This window comes from Cucurbita pepo, chromosome LG13 (assembly GCF_002806865.2).
Source record: "Cucurbita pepo subsp. pepo cultivar mu-cu-16 chromosome LG13, ASM280686v2, whole genome shotgun sequence".
Taxonomy (NCBI): Eukaryota; Viridiplantae; Streptophyta; class Magnoliopsida; order Cucurbitales; family Cucurbitaceae; genus Cucurbita; species Cucurbita pepo.
The window spans coordinates 7,456,201-7,470,333 of NC_036650.1; the positions used below are offsets into that span (position 1 = coordinate 7,456,201).

General features: G+C 39.3%; 4 protein-coding genes across 4 annotated transcripts; 3 read left to right on the plus strand and 1 right to left on the minus strand.

Moving 5' to 3' along the window:
* Positions 1–200: 200 nt before the first annotated feature.
* LOC111808166 (heat shock cognate 70 kDa protein 2-like) lies at positions 201–2,887 on the plus strand. The gene is made up of 2 exons (XM_023693987.1): positions 201–546; positions 967–2,887. Exons 1-2 carry the CDS (start codon positions 333–335, stop codon positions 2,709–2,711), a joined length of 1,959 nt encoding a protein of 652 aa, XP_023549755.1. The 5' UTR covers positions 201–332; the 3' UTR covers positions 2,712–2,887.
* Positions 2,888–3,673: 786 nt separating this feature from the next.
* Positions 3,674–5,581, plus strand: LOC111809311 (probable E3 ubiquitin-protein ligase ATL44). The gene is made up of 4 exons (XM_023695752.1): positions 3,674–4,182; positions 5,236–5,302; positions 5,385–5,464; positions 5,509–5,581. Exons 1-4 carry the CDS (start codon positions 3,674–3,676, stop codon positions 5,579–5,581), a joined length of 729 nt encoding a protein of 242 aa, XP_023551520.1.
* Positions 4,971–7,113, plus strand: LOC111808034. Its single transcript, XM_023693807.1, has one exon. It carries the CDS (start codon positions 5,616–5,618, stop codon positions 6,387–6,389), a length of 774 nt encoding a protein of 257 aa, XP_023549575.1. The 5' UTR covers positions 4,971–5,615; the 3' UTR covers positions 6,390–7,113.
* A 701-nt stretch (positions 7,114–7,814) lies between these two features.
* Positions 7,815–10,552, minus strand: LOC111808827 (probable mediator of RNA polymerase II transcription subunit 37c). The gene is made up of 2 exons (XM_023695026.1): positions 10,193–10,552; positions 7,815–9,701 (listed from the first exon to the last, which is right to left on the minus strand). The coding sequence occupies exons 1-2, from the start codon at positions 10,404–10,406 to the stop codon at positions 7,966–7,968; spliced, it is 1,950 nt and encodes a 649-aa protein (XP_023550794.1). The 5' UTR covers positions 10,407–10,552; the 3' UTR covers positions 7,815–7,965.
* Between the last annotated feature and the right edge of the window lie 3,581 nt (positions 10,553–14,133).

A 14,133-nucleotide genomic window follows, 5' to 3' on the forward strand; every position in this document is an offset into this window, starting at 1 on the left:
GAAGAATAAAACAGATGTTTTTATTTTTATTTTTTTTTTAAGGAAAGAAGCTTCTAGAATCATCTAGAAGTTGAAAAGTAACGGTTATCATTCTGTTTTTTCTGTTTCATACGCTAAACATAACAACCTCAGCGCTCGAACCTCTTCAATTCGAACTCTCGAGAACCTTCTTCCTTCACAATTTCTTATAAATTCTCCTCCCTCCTGCCATTTCTCTCAACTTCAAACTCTTTCAACCTACATTCAGCTACCGATTTCTTCGCTTTCGTCCCCATTTCCCGTTCAAAATTTCATCGTATTTTCTTTTTTTTCCATCGTCTTGAACAGCTACTATGGCTGGTAAAGGAGAAGGTCCGGCGATCGGGATCGATCTTGGAACGACTTACTCTTGCGTCGGTGTGTGGCAGCATGATCGAGTTGAGATCATTGCCAACGATCAGGGAAATAGAACCACGCCTTCGTATGTTGCTTTCACCGACAACGAGCGATTGATCGGTGATGCAGCCAAGAATCAGGTCGCCATGAACCCTATCAACACCGTTTTTGGTAAGTCCTATTTCTTTTGGCGTTGCGATGTAGTCTATGGAGTTTATTTTTTTCCCTTCAGAATCAATTTTAGGTTATTCCCTAAGAATTTAGAAATAGTATCAGCCTGGTTATTATTCCTTGATGAGGTGAACTGAATGGCATGTTCACGAAATCTTGAGATTTTTGTGCTGAGATTTGTGAAATAGTTCTTGATTATGTTGCTTGTGATTTTCTTGAGTTTTGATTTTTCGAACTGTAGCTGTAGTAGTTCATCAGCACTTGTCTTCTGGTACTAAATATACTCTTTCTTGTATTGTTCTTGAAGCTAGTTTAGTTGTTTCTGTATATCTGTAGTTTCTTTTGGCTGAGAATTAAGCGGATATTGTTTTGTATTTTGTAGAGTTCTTAATTGATAAGCTTCTCCTTGTGTTAACATAGATGCTAAGCGTTTAATTGGCCGAAGATTTAGTGATTCATCGGTCCAGAATGATATGATGCATTGGTCTTTCCAAGTCATTGCCGGCCCCAGCGACAAACCAATGATTGTTGTGAACTACAAGGGTGAAGAGAAGCAGTTTTCCGCGGAAGAAATCTCTTCTATGATACTCATAAAAATGAAGGAGGTTGCTGAGGCGTATTTGGGCACAACAGTGAAGAATGCCGTTGTCACCGTCCCAGCCTACTTCAACGATTCACAGAGACAGGCCACGAAGGATGCCGGTGTCATTTCGGGTCTTAATGTGATGCGTATCATCAACGAACCAACTGCTGCCGCAATTGCTTATGGGCTGGACAAGAAGTCCAGCAGCTCTGGCGAAAAGAACGTTCTGATTTTTGATTTGGGTGGTGGAACTTTTGATGTTTCATTGCTTACGATCGAAGAAGGGATTTTTGAGGTGAAGGCAACTGCAGGAGACACTCATCTTGGTGGCGAAGATTTTGATAACAGATTGGTTAACCACTTCGTGCAGGAATTCAAGAGAAAGAATAAGAAAGACATTAGTGGAAACCCCAGGGCTCTTAGGAGGTTGAGAACCGCTTGTGAAAGGGCTAAGAGAACCCTTTCCTCCTCTGCTCAAACTACACTTGAGATCGACTCTCTTTTTGAAGGAATTGACTTCTATTCAACCATTACCCGTGCTAGATTTGAGGAACTCAATATGGATCTTTTCAGAAAGTGTATGGAACCTGTTGAGAAGTGCTTGAGAGATGCTAAGATGGACAAAAACAGTGTCGATGACGTTGTTCTTGTTGGTGGCTCCACCAGGATTCCCAAGGTGCAGCAATTATTGCAGGATTTCCTCAATGGCAAAGAGCTTTGCAAGAGTATCAACCCTGATGAAGCTGTTGCCTATGGGGCGGCCGTACAGGCTGCCATCTTGAGCGGTGAGGGTAATGAGAAGGTCCAGGATCTTTTGCTTCTGGATGTCACCCCTCTTTCCCTTGGACTGGAAACAGCCGGTGGTGTGATGACTGTCTTGATTCCAAGGAATACCACCATCCCCACCAAGAAGGAGCAAATTTTCTCTACATACGCTGACAACCAACCTGGTGTTTTGATCCAAGTCTACGAAGGCGAGAGGGCAAGAACTCGTGACAACAATTTGCTTGGAAAATTTGAACTCTCCGGAATCCCTGCAGCCCCCAGAGGCGTTCCCCAGATTACAGTCTGCTTCGACATTGATGCGAATGGTATTCTGAACGTTTCAGCTGAGGATAAAACCACGGGTCAGAAGAACAAGATCACAATCACCAACGACAAGGGGCGGTTGTCGAAGGAGGAGATTGAGAAGATGGTGCACGAAGCAGAGAAATACAAGGCGGACGATGAGGAACACAAGAAGAAGATCGAAGCTAAAAACTCCTTGGAAAACTTTGCTTATAATATGAGAAACACTGTGAGGGACGGGAAGTTCAGCTCTCAAATGGACCCCGCGGACAAGAAGAAGATCGAGGATGCTATAGAACATGCAGTCCAGTGGCTTGACAACAACCAACTTGCCGAGGTGGACGAGATAGAAGATCAAATGAAGGAGCTTCAGAATATTTGCAACCCAATCGTTGCCAAGATATACCAGGGCGTCGGTGTACCTGGCATGCCTGGTGCTGCTATGGATGACAACTATGTTCCACCTCCGTCTGGTGGAAGCGCCGCCGGTCCTAAAATCGAGGAAGTTGATTAAATTTGCTTTAGATTGTGTCAGGTTTGAGGCGATGCATTCTTTTTTCTTTTCTTTCTTTTGGGTATAGAATCGTATATTTTGGGGTTTTTTTTTCACCCGATGATTGGAAGAAGCTTTTTTCTGTAATGAGTTCTATTCATTGCCAATAGTATAAAATGTCGAGATTTCTCTGTTCAAACTCTGAAACGACCTGCATTTTAGTTGTCTCGCAAGTTTTCTCCTTGATCCTCTTGATCCTCCACTCTGTTCAAAAAATTTAATGGGGTTCGAAAGAAGAAAAATCCGAAAAGTCTAATTGCAACAAAGGGAAAGTAGTTTTTTCATGCTCAGATTTAGCTTAAGCTTCTGATTCTTAAAGATTAAGGGTAAAAGGAGCTTTTGCTTTGGATGCTTCGGATCAAAGAGCAAAATCTGACTCCTTAGTGGATGATTCGGCATCCTTCCGTGCTTATGTGTATGTTTTTTCAGTTTAAGAAATGAAATTTTTTTAGGCCTTCCAAGCTCGGTTTTTGGCTTGAACCCTCCCCTTAGGACCAAACAAGGGCTGACATAGTTAATGTCTGACATAGTTAATGCTCATAACATCCTTGCTTTCTCGATATCGATAATTAAGGATTTCTTCTAAGGTCAGCAACCCACTAAAATATTAAGCAAAAGTTGAGAGAGTCCAACACTTTCCATACCATTAGGAATGTTGTATATGGGATTTCACAATCCATCCTAGTTGCCACCGGGTTTGGAAAGTGTTCACATTTTTTAATTAGAAAAGGATTAAGGTGAAGGACGGGCGACTTTGTAATTTTCGGTAAGATGCTGGTTCTGATTCTTAACAAACAACGCCATTACAATGCAGGTGTTTTGGAAGTTTCTCTTTGCCTTGAAATCGCCACAACAACGAACTTCAACACAAAAATTCAGCTTAATTAACCTTTAATTCCCCGTATTCTCCGTTACCGTCCGCTATGTCATCCAGCGACGCCGCCGTTTACAGCCAAAAACTCGACATCTTCCTCATTGCCGTCGGCTCCGCCGGCGCTGTCGTCACAATTTATCACTGCATCATGGCCTGTTGGTGTGACCGCCGCCGCCTCAACGCTGGCGACCAAACACCGGCGAACGACCTACACTCTATGTCGCTGGCGGAGACGCCACGGAGCACCGAGAATTCGGTCGTTCATTTGATTCCGGCCTACAAGTACGAGAAGCAAAAGGCGGTGGACAGCGGCGGATGCGATGGCGATGGCACGTGCGCCATCTGTTTGAGCGAGTTCGAGGAGGGGGAGGAAATAAGAACGTTGCCTGAGTGTCTGCATTCGTATCACGTGCCGTGTATCGACATGTGGCTCTACTCTCACTCAAGTTGTCCGATGTGTCGTACTGATGCTACTCCGACGTCGGTTCATGACAGGCTGCAGTTTGAGACGCAGCCGAGTTCTGGGATCATTGTGCACGTGCGACCCACGAGGAATGAGTAATATGGAAAGACCTTTTTTTACACATTTATATATATAAATAAAAAAAAACTCTCCATTCGCACTCCACTCCTAGGCAGTAAAAAGTTCAACCGTAATTATAAAAAAAAAAAAAAAAAAAAAAANAAAAAAAAAAAAAAAAAAAAAAAAAAAAAAAAAAAAGTTTTTGCAGCAAGTTGGAATGTAATCTTCGATGCCAAGTGGGCAATGGATACACTAAATTTTAAAATTCTTGTGATTACTCGGGTGTTTATGGGTTGCGTAAATATAAGATTGGAAGCCCAAAAGCCCAAAATTAAGTCGAATAAAGCCCTAAGATCGGAAGCTCAAAGGCCCAAAATTAAGTTGAATAAAGTGCGAAGATTGGCAGCCAATAGGCCCAAAATTAAGTCGAATAAAGCGCTAAGATTGGAAGCCCAAAAGGCCCAAAATTAAGTTGAATAAAGCGCTAAGATCGGAAGCCCAAAGGCCCAAAATTAAGTGGAACAAAGCGCTAAGGTTGGAAGCCCAAAGGCCCAAAATTTAGGAATAAAGCGCAAAGATTAGAAGCCTAACGGCCCAAAATTAAGTGGAATAAAGCGCTAGGATTGGCAGCCCAAAGGCCCAAAATTAAGTCGAATAAAGCCCTAATATCGGAAGCCCAAAGGCCCAAAATTAAGGAATAAAGCCCGAAGATCAAGAGCCCAAAGGCCCAAAATTAAGTTGAATAAAGTGCTAAGATTGGAAGCCCAAAGGCCCAAAATAAAGTCGAATAAAGCGCGGGCTTCAATAGGTTTGTATTACCGAAGGAAGAAAGGTGAGGAAGAAACCGAGTAATAAATAAAAGAGCAGAGCAAATTCCATATGTTTCTGGTCCCATGTGAGCGTTCCTCGATGGCCGCATCCGCCCAACCACAAACAAGTGCAGCATTTGCCGATTCCTTTGCCATTCGCCTCTGATTTTTCCTTTTCTCAGCTCCTGGTTTTTGTGCACCTTAACACAGACAATAGCGGTTTTCCAGTTTGCGGAATCTTTTGCTCCTCTGCAATTCTCCTTTTTGAAGCCATTGCAGACTTGTGGGGTGGGGTTTTAGAATCCGAAAGGCTAAAACCATGCCATTCTCAGCACAAGAGATGCCGGTATGTTCAATAGATTCTTGGTTTAAAAGGAAAAAAGAGAAGCTCGTAATCACGTTTCATGATTGAAGTGTTTGATTCTCAGAGAAACTTTTCCTCTTCTGTTCTTGATGGATTATCTTTAAGCTTTTCTTCTGTTCTTGACGATGTAGCTCTGCATTTCATGTATCTTCATATGTCTAATTGCTGATCTTTCACTTTGATTAAAGGTTATTAGTTTTGTTTTGCCTTTGTGAAATGGGAAATTCTGTTTATGTGTTTGTGAAGAGTGAAAGTACTTAGAAAGCTGGATTGGTGATGTAAGTTAGGGGAAGAGATGCAATCTCTGAGTAGTGTAGGGCTTGGTTTGAGTGTGATATTTGGTTGCCTGTTCTTAGCTCTTGTTGCTGAGCTTTACTATCTGCTATGGTGGAAGAAGAGGTTCACTGACAGAGATGTTGAGAATGATTACAGTAGCCCAGCTAGAGAGCTATTTTACATGTTTTGTTGGAAAAAATCATCTTCTTTGATCCACACAGCTCTAAATCCTCAAGATCTAAGTAGGATTCATGGAGATGAAGGAGAGTTAAACATGCACACAAACAACGATTTCTTAGTGAAACCCTTCGGAGAAGATGGCATAGAAACAGAGTTTATGACACTCCAAGGCCTCTCAGGGCCACCAAGATTTCTCTTCACTATAATAGAAGAAACCAAGGAAGATTTAGAGTCTGAAGATGGGAAAGAATCAAGAAGTAGGAGCTTGAGTGATCTTCTTCTTACTGTGGAAACTCCATATCTCACTCCATTAGCTTCTCCAACTCTTCTCATATCAGATTCTTCTTATAAACCCCATGGATTCAATCCCCTCTTTGAATCAGTATCTGATGCAGAGTTCAACAAGATAAGGTCATCTCCACCTCCAAAATTCAAATTTCTACAGGAAGCAGAGGAAAAACTTAGGAGGAAACTACTGGAAGCAGTTGAGAAAGAGGACAAGTCTTATATTACAATTGCTGTTGACAGGACAAGTCATTCAAGCACTTCTTCACAGGTACTTCCCTTGCCTTCTTCACCATCAACCTTCAGTTCATCAATCACCAAGAACTAACCATTAGGATTGCTTCACCGAAGTCGAAATGGGTTGTTTTTAATCTTCTTTGTTGGGTTAGACTTGTTTCTTTTGAAGTGTTTTAAGGGTAATGATGCGAGTGGATGGATGGACTTGTGGGATATTTGTTTTATTCAATCTCCATGTCTCCTAAGCTTGTCTGCTACCTATAAGTCCTCTTGTGTGGCTGATGATAATGCTGAAAAATGGGGTAAAAGGAGCTCTGTAGAAACCTTTTCTTTTTTAAAGTATCTTTCCTCTTCCTCCTTTTTCCTTAACCCCATTTTTCGAAAACGTCTCGTTGATAATCATTGAGTTTTTAGTTTTTGGTCCTCGAAAATAAAGCTTATAAGCACTATTTCCACCCATGAAACTAAAAACTAAACCGTTATCCGACCGAATCTTACAAACCGAACTCTTACGAGCCATATCCCAGCAGAATTATGGTACCAAAAGATCAGAGTTGGTTCTTCCTCGGCTTTTATCTTAAGAAATAGATGGATGAATTGGCAGAGGGTTTTGGGAACTTAGCAGTACGTGGCTTGAAAAGGTACCACTCAGAGCAAAGGAACAGGACAGGTTATAGATGGTTTTACCATATTTTTGTTCCTTAAAACGACAAAATGTATGGTCGGAATAGGTTGCTGCCCCCACCTTGAAGAATCATTACAGGCATTGCCTTTTAACTGTGTTGTTTCTAAAGCTGATATATATGTCCATTGCTGAATCATGACTCTTCAACTTTAGTGGCACATGTACTCATAACGTTACATTTGGGCCATGCCCCCTTCACTTTAATGTCATTCTTATTTTGGTCAAAATGTTTGAGTAATTTCTTAAAAATTATTGAACAAAATTCTATTACAAACATTTCTTTTATTTATTTGACCAATAAGATTCACAAGAGAATGGTTATCAAATGAAATAGAATGAGTGATTGAAGTTCCGCATGATTTCCTACCATCCATCATTTGAAGAAAGTGAATTTCATAATGTTAGCTCTTATGGATGCTTTTTTCCCCTCTTTGGGCTCTGTTTCTATTCCCCCTTCCTGGCCTCTTTTGTCTTAAAAGATACATTCGACAGAAATGTCTTCAAAGCCTTGGGCCTCCTAAGATCCTTTAAGCTGGATCCAAACGGGAGGAAAACTGAACATTCCAAGTGTATTCGGCCCAGAACAGCGCGAGAGAAAGAAACTGAAAAATGAGAATTGTACCATGGCACCAAGAAGGTCAAGGCCGGAGATTACGAAGCAAGCACTTGTATGGTGGTTCATCTCCGGAGTCATCCCCTAAAACGAAACCATATGATGAAGAAGAAGAATTGCAGCAATCCCCTAACAGCTTCGACTGTGAATCCATGGCGGCACCTCTCTGGGTGAAATAAATAAAAACTTAGCCTTCATATCATAAGGGCGAACGGGGATTATGAACTATACGTATCTTTTATTTTGATATAGTACCGGAAATCGAAATTACATGGATAACTAAGAGCCAAGCATAAATCAAAACGAGGGCGCCAATCATGAAACAGTTTCAAAGCTCGAGCATGTTGAAGGAAAGACTATAAGAGACGCCTAATCAACTTCTTCAATCTTAGGACCAGCGCCGCTTCCGCCAGAAGGGGCATCGTCATCCATGGCGGCGCCGGCGCCGCCCATGTCAGCACCACCTTGATACATCTTGGCTATAATGGGGTTGCAAATGGACTCAAGTTCCTTCATCTTGTCATCAAATTCATCCGACTCAGCCAGCTGGTTGCTGTCTAGCCACTGAATGGCCTCTTGAACTGCATCCTCGATCTTCTTCTTATCTTCTGGTGCAAGTTTACCACCGATCTTTTCATCTCTGATTGTGTTCCTCATGTTGTATGCATAGTTTTCCAATGCGTTCTTCGATTCCACTTTCTTCTTGTGATCCTCATCCTCGGCCTTGAATTTCTCTGCTTCCTGAACCAGTTTCTCAATCTCTTCTTTGGACAACCTTCCTTTGTCGTTGGTAATAGTGATCTTGTTCTTCTGTCCGGTGGTTTTGTCCTCCGCAGAAACATTTAGGATGCCATTGGCGTCGATGTCGAAGCAAACGGTGATCTGAGGAACACCTCTTGGAGTAGGAGGGATGCCAGAGAGTTCAAACTTGCCCAACAAGTTGTTGTCTTTGGTTCTTGTCCTCTCGCCCTCGTAGACCTGAATAAGAACACCGGGCTGGTTGTCTGAGTAAGTAGAGAACACTTGCTCCTTCTTGGCAGGTATAGTGGTGTTCCTTGGGATTAGAACTGTCATGACACCTCCTGCAGTCTCCAAGCCTAGGGACAGAGGAGTGACATCCAAAAGAAGAAGATCCTGGACTTTTTCGTTTCCTTCGCCACTCAAGATAGCAGCTTGAACAGCAGCTCCATAAGCAACTGCCTCGTCAGGGTTGATACTCTTGCAGAGTTCCTTGCCATTGAAGAAATCCTGCAACAGCTGCTGCACCTTAGGAATCCTCGTAGAGCCACCAACAAGGACAACATCATGGACGCTGCTTTTGTCCATCTTTGCATCTCTCAGACACTTCTCAACCGGCTCCATACACTTCCGGAACAGGTCCATGTTGAGCTCTTCGAATCTAGCACGAGTGATGGATGTATAGAAATCAATTCCCTCATACAAAGAATCAATCTCGATTGTCGTTTGGGCAGTCGATGATAGGGTTCTCTTGGCCCTCTCACAAGCAGTCCTCAATCTTCTTAGAGCCCTTGGATTTCCACTGATGTCCTTCTTATGCTTCCTCTTGAATTCCTGTACGAAATGGTTAACCAATCTGTTGTCGAAGTCTTCACCTCCGAGATGGGTGTCACCAGCAGTCGCCTTCACCTCAAAAATCCCTTCCTCAATTGTGAGGAGAGAGACATCAAATGTTCCTCCACCCAGATCAAATATCAGTACATTCTTCTCGCCGACACTGGTCGCCTTTTTGTCGAGTCCATAAGCAATAGCTGCTGCAGTAGGCTCGTTGATGATCCGCATGACATTTAGGCCGGCAATGACTCCAGCATCCTTGGTGGCCTGACGCTGAGAGTCATTGAAGTAAGCAGGAACGGTGACTACGGCGTTCTTTACAGAGGAACCGAGGTAAGCTTCTGCTATCTCACGCATTTTCGTGAGGACCATGGATGAGATTTCCTCAGCTGCGAACTGCTTCTCTTCGCCTTTGTAATTGACGACAATCATAGGTTTGTCACCTGGACCAGCGATGAGCTTGAATGGCCATAGTTTCACATCGCTCTGGACCGAGGGGTCAGAGAATCTCCTTCCAATCAACCGTTTCGCATCTGTCGATCGTAAACGATGGACAATATTTAGCAGACTAGTTATATAGAAAGTAGAACCTAGAAATCATGAGCAATACAACACAATGATACGACCAACAACGACTCTTGCTTGAGTACCTTGGCGAGAAAGCCACAGAACTCCAGGAACAGTCAACAGTTCAAGAAATCGAATCGGTCGTTTAAAGAATTTTGGAAAACGGTTCTTTGATACATTTGAAGGAAACAGAATTTTCGCTCAAATTCAGAATCACGAGATTACGCGCACACTAACTTCAAGATGTACAAGTGATCATAATTGTCATTCAGATTAGTTCTGAAAACAAAAACGAACCTGAGATTAACAAATCCTATACTTCTAATTCGGAAAGACGCAAGAAGTACAACCACAACTTCAGTTAACAGAGACGATATCGAATCACATAAACACGAGAAACAACAGAAGAATCCACAACAATAAAAACGAAAGTAAAAAACTCAATCAATATACATACCGAAGACGGTGTTGAGAGGATTCATAGCGACCTGGTTCTTGGCAGCGTCGCCAATGAGCCGCTCGGTGTCAGTGAACGCAACATACGACGGCGTCGTCCGATTCCCCTGGTCATTGGCAATAATCTCAACACGATCATGTTGCCAAACTCCAACGCAAGAGTAAGTGGTACCGAGATCGATACCGATAGCCGGACCCTCTCCTTTTCCCGCCATTAACAAATTACAAACAAAGCTGAAAACCGACTACGATTTTAGACGGAGAAAGAAATCAAGCAGAAATTTGAAGAACAAAAAGATAGAACAACAATTGCAGAATTGAAGTGAATTGCTTAGAACAAATATTGCAAAACACTGGTGATGAGCATTGGAATATATACGAAGTTAGCGTATGGCCAGAAAATCTGGAGAGTTCTAGCAAGAACTCGTCTAGAATGTTCCGTAAAAGTAAAAAAAACCGACCTTTGTGGACCCCACCCCCACGCAGTTTCTTCAATTGGCCAAGACTATAAAACCCCGTCTTAACCTTCGAAATTTACATTAAAATTATATAAAAATATTTTAATTTTTTCCATAAACATTTAAACAAATTGGTTATAGTTTAAAATATTTTTTAAATATAAAATTGAAACTTTTGTGGTTTATAGTCCAGCCCATTAACTTAAATGGGCCGGTTCTCGTAAATAATCTTGGGAATTTGGACTCAGTAGGCCGGCCCAATAAGGGTCCATATACATTCTTCCAGTCCAGTCTACTGAAAGCCCAGCCCAAAAAAGGCTCAGGGGGACATTTACCAGTTATTTTATAAATTTATAATTTTAGCGAGTTAGTTAGATTACACGTGACCAGCATCCACACTCAGATTTGTCTCCTCCTCAATTACTCTTAACAGTCACGTGATCATTATTATGACGTATATCAGATTGACGGCATAACGAAAAATATTAATTAATTAATTAATGACCACACATTTTAAAAATTACAAAAGATTAAAAAAAAAAAAAAATTACACGTGGTGGTAATATGCATTAAAATATGAGAGGAGAGGGATGGGTGTATCTGTCAGCAAGTGATATGAGCTAATAATATTGAATATCCTCAATAAAAATAAATAATTAAATAAATTAATTAAATAAAAAACAAAAAAAGATATGAACAAATGTACTTGGCATATGATGGGGAGCAAAAGCTGCAAAGAGCTACGCTTTGGCTTCCCATCTTTATCTATTTATCTATTTATTATTATTTATATTTATATTTATATTTATTTATTTATTTATTTAATGGTTGGGTGGGTGCATGGAAATGAGATAAAGAAATATTCCGGCAAAGATTGATTAGATAGAGAGGGAATTAGATTCCCAAACACACCCACGTACCTTTTTTTTTTTTTCTTTTTTTTTTTTTCTTTTATTTATTTATTTATTTATTTATTTATTTATTTATTTATTATTATTAATTATGTTTGTATAGTTGTTAAAGTCAATCACATGTTTGAGATCCAAATATTCTTATGCCTTCAACTTGATTCCATTAATAACTCCAACCCAACTTGGATCTTGTACTAATGTATTCAACTATATCAACATTTTAATTAAAATTTGTCGACTATAATGTTAAAACTTTATCTTATAATTAATGCAAACTAAATATCCCGTTTTATCATAAATTTTAAACATTTTCATCCTCGTCGTCCATGGTTCCATTATCCTCTACAATCTCGATCACGACAAAAAGATTTTAGCTCGTAATAGCTATACGATTTGAGAAGATGCATCAACTCGAGAAGAAAGCTTCCGTCTCTATTTTTCATTCTTAACACTGCTAGTAGTGTAAGGATATGTTCGAGACGATCTTTTTTAGTACCGTTCGTTTTATTGGTAGTGTAAAAGTAGGAGACATTGCATTAAAAAGGAAGAATAAAGCATATAAGGGAAAAAAATATATTTATAAAAGGTGTAAACGTGGTAAAGAATTGTCACCTTATTGTCACATCACTTTGTCATTAATGTTACTACGGACAAAGTTAGGGTCAATAACGTCAAAGTAACACAACACTACTAGCAACATTATGAAATATAAATAATGTCAAGGACCAATAAAAAAATATTAACCTAATTATACCAGGTCCCTACTCTTTTAGTTAATTCTTAATTTAATCATCGATTTTTATTTTTGTATAAAAATTATAACATAAAGTTCAGTATATAACATAACTTAGTAAATAAAATATTATTTCGACACTAATTAAGTTCCAACTTTTAATAATTAAAATCGTGAGAAAAAAAAATAAAATTTATTATTATTATGTTGGGACAAAAATATCCTTTCATTTATTTGGTCGGGGGCTGTTTATTATTATTGTTTGCACTATATGCCATCACTTTTCTCTTGTTCTAGAACCTATTATATTTCAACCTTTCCTTTTTTTGTTGATTTTTTGAAATTATTTATATATTTCTATAATTTTAAAATTCATTTTTTTCGACGTCAAATTGTGAAATAGCTCGACCTAATTTATTATATTTAATATATGAAAATTGTAACGATAATAATTTTGATATAAAGATATTAATATATAGTTTAGATTTTATTTAATAATGATTTTTTTGAAATATATAGATGTAATACATTTACATTTATATATACACATAATTTTATTGAGAATAATGGGAGGTTCTTCACTAAACAAAGATTCAATGACTTTATACTTTATTGACCTAGACTTCACTTTCATATAAAAGGGAAAATAATTGGTTTAAATTAAAAAAAAAAGTGAAAAAAAGTATATACTAAGTAGGTGAATCATTAAATAGGGTTTTGTTTCTTATGAGTAGCAATAAAAATTGCGGGTTGAAGTAGATGTAAGAGCATTCAAACGAACCAGTAGAGGTAATGATGGCAGAGACAGTTTATGTTACACTCGATTACAGGAGTACATGAATGAACTAAGCCAATATCTAAATGAGAGTGATCCTAAAGTTCTAATGGTTAATAAATACATAAATAGTTACTACACATTAACAATGTGCACTTTTTCCAGTGGCCTACTCGTAGTAGATATTGTTCTTTTTAGGCTTTCCTATACGTTTTTTCTCAAGGTTTTAAAACGTGTATACCCTCTTGGGATCTCACAATTCACTCCTCTTGGGGACCCAACGTTCTCACTGGCACACTATCCGGTGTTTAGCTCTGATACCATTTGTAACAGTCTCAAGCCCACCACTAGTAGATATTATTCTCTTTGGACTTTGATACCATTTGTAACAGTCTCAAGCCCACTACTAGTACATATTATTCTCTTTGGACTTTCACTTCTGTTCTGATACTATTTGTGACAGTCTCAAGCCCACCACTAGTAGACATTATCCTACTTGAACTTTCACTTCTAGGCTTCTCCTTAAGCTTTTAAAACGCGTATGTTAGAGAGAGGTTTTCACACCTTTACAAGGAATGTTCCGTTCCCCTCTTCAACCAATGTGAGATCTCACAATAAGCATGTTTAGTTTTAATCTGAAAGAACCGTCGTGGGTCAGTAGAAAGACCAGTATATAGCATAACCATGACATTAGAATACGGAAAGATAGCTTAATTCTAGTATGAAATTAAGAAACAAAGGTACATTCGATTGTGACACTACCACTCAAAGACCATCCCACCATAGCTTCAACTTTTTTCTTAAAAAAAATGATTTTTTATATATTTTCTGTTCCATATAAAAATAAATAAATAAATAAATAAAAAGATAATATTTTTTTGAAATGAGTGAGAGAGAAAGAGAGAGAGAAGTTGGTAAAAAAGAAACGAGCATAAAGAGAATTTCTTTTTCCACAGTAGGGTTTCTTTTATAGTGGTGATGGCCATGCATGGCCAAACCAAACCAAACCGAACCGAACCGAACCGAACCAAACCAAACCCTAAACCCAAATTCCATTATTAAATT

Coding starts and splice junctions, on each gene's coding strand:
- LOC111809311 (XM_023695752.1), top strand. CDS start 3,674: ATGTCATCCAGCGACGCCGCCGTTTACAGCCAAAAACTCGACATCTTC. Junction 4,183..5,235: donor GTGCGACCCACGAGGAATGA/GTAATATGGAAA, acceptor AAGCCATTGCAG/ACTTGTGGGGTGGGGTTTTA. Junction 5,465..5,508: donor GATGTAGCTCTGCATTTCAT/GTATCTTCATAT, acceptor CTTTGATTAAAG/GTTATTAGTTTTGTTTTGCC.
- LOC111808827 (XM_023695026.1), bottom strand. CDS start 10,406: ATGGCGGGAAAAGGAGAGGGTCCGGCTATCGGTATCGATCTCGGTACC. Junction 9,702..10,192: donor TCCTCTCAACACCGTCTTCG/GTATGTATATTG, acceptor TACGATCGACAG/ATGCGAAACGGTTGATTGGA.
- LOC111808166 (XM_023693987.1), top strand. CDS start 333: ATGGCTGGTAAAGGAGAAGGTCCGGCGATCGGGATCGATCTTGGAACG. Junction 547..966: donor CCCTATCAACACCGTTTTTG/GTAAGTCCTATT, acceptor GTGTTAACATAG/ATGCTAAGCGTTTAATTGGC.
- LOC111808034 (XM_023693807.1), top strand. CDS start 5,616: ATGCAATCTCTGAGTAGTGTAGGGCTTGGTTTGAGTGTGATATTTGGT.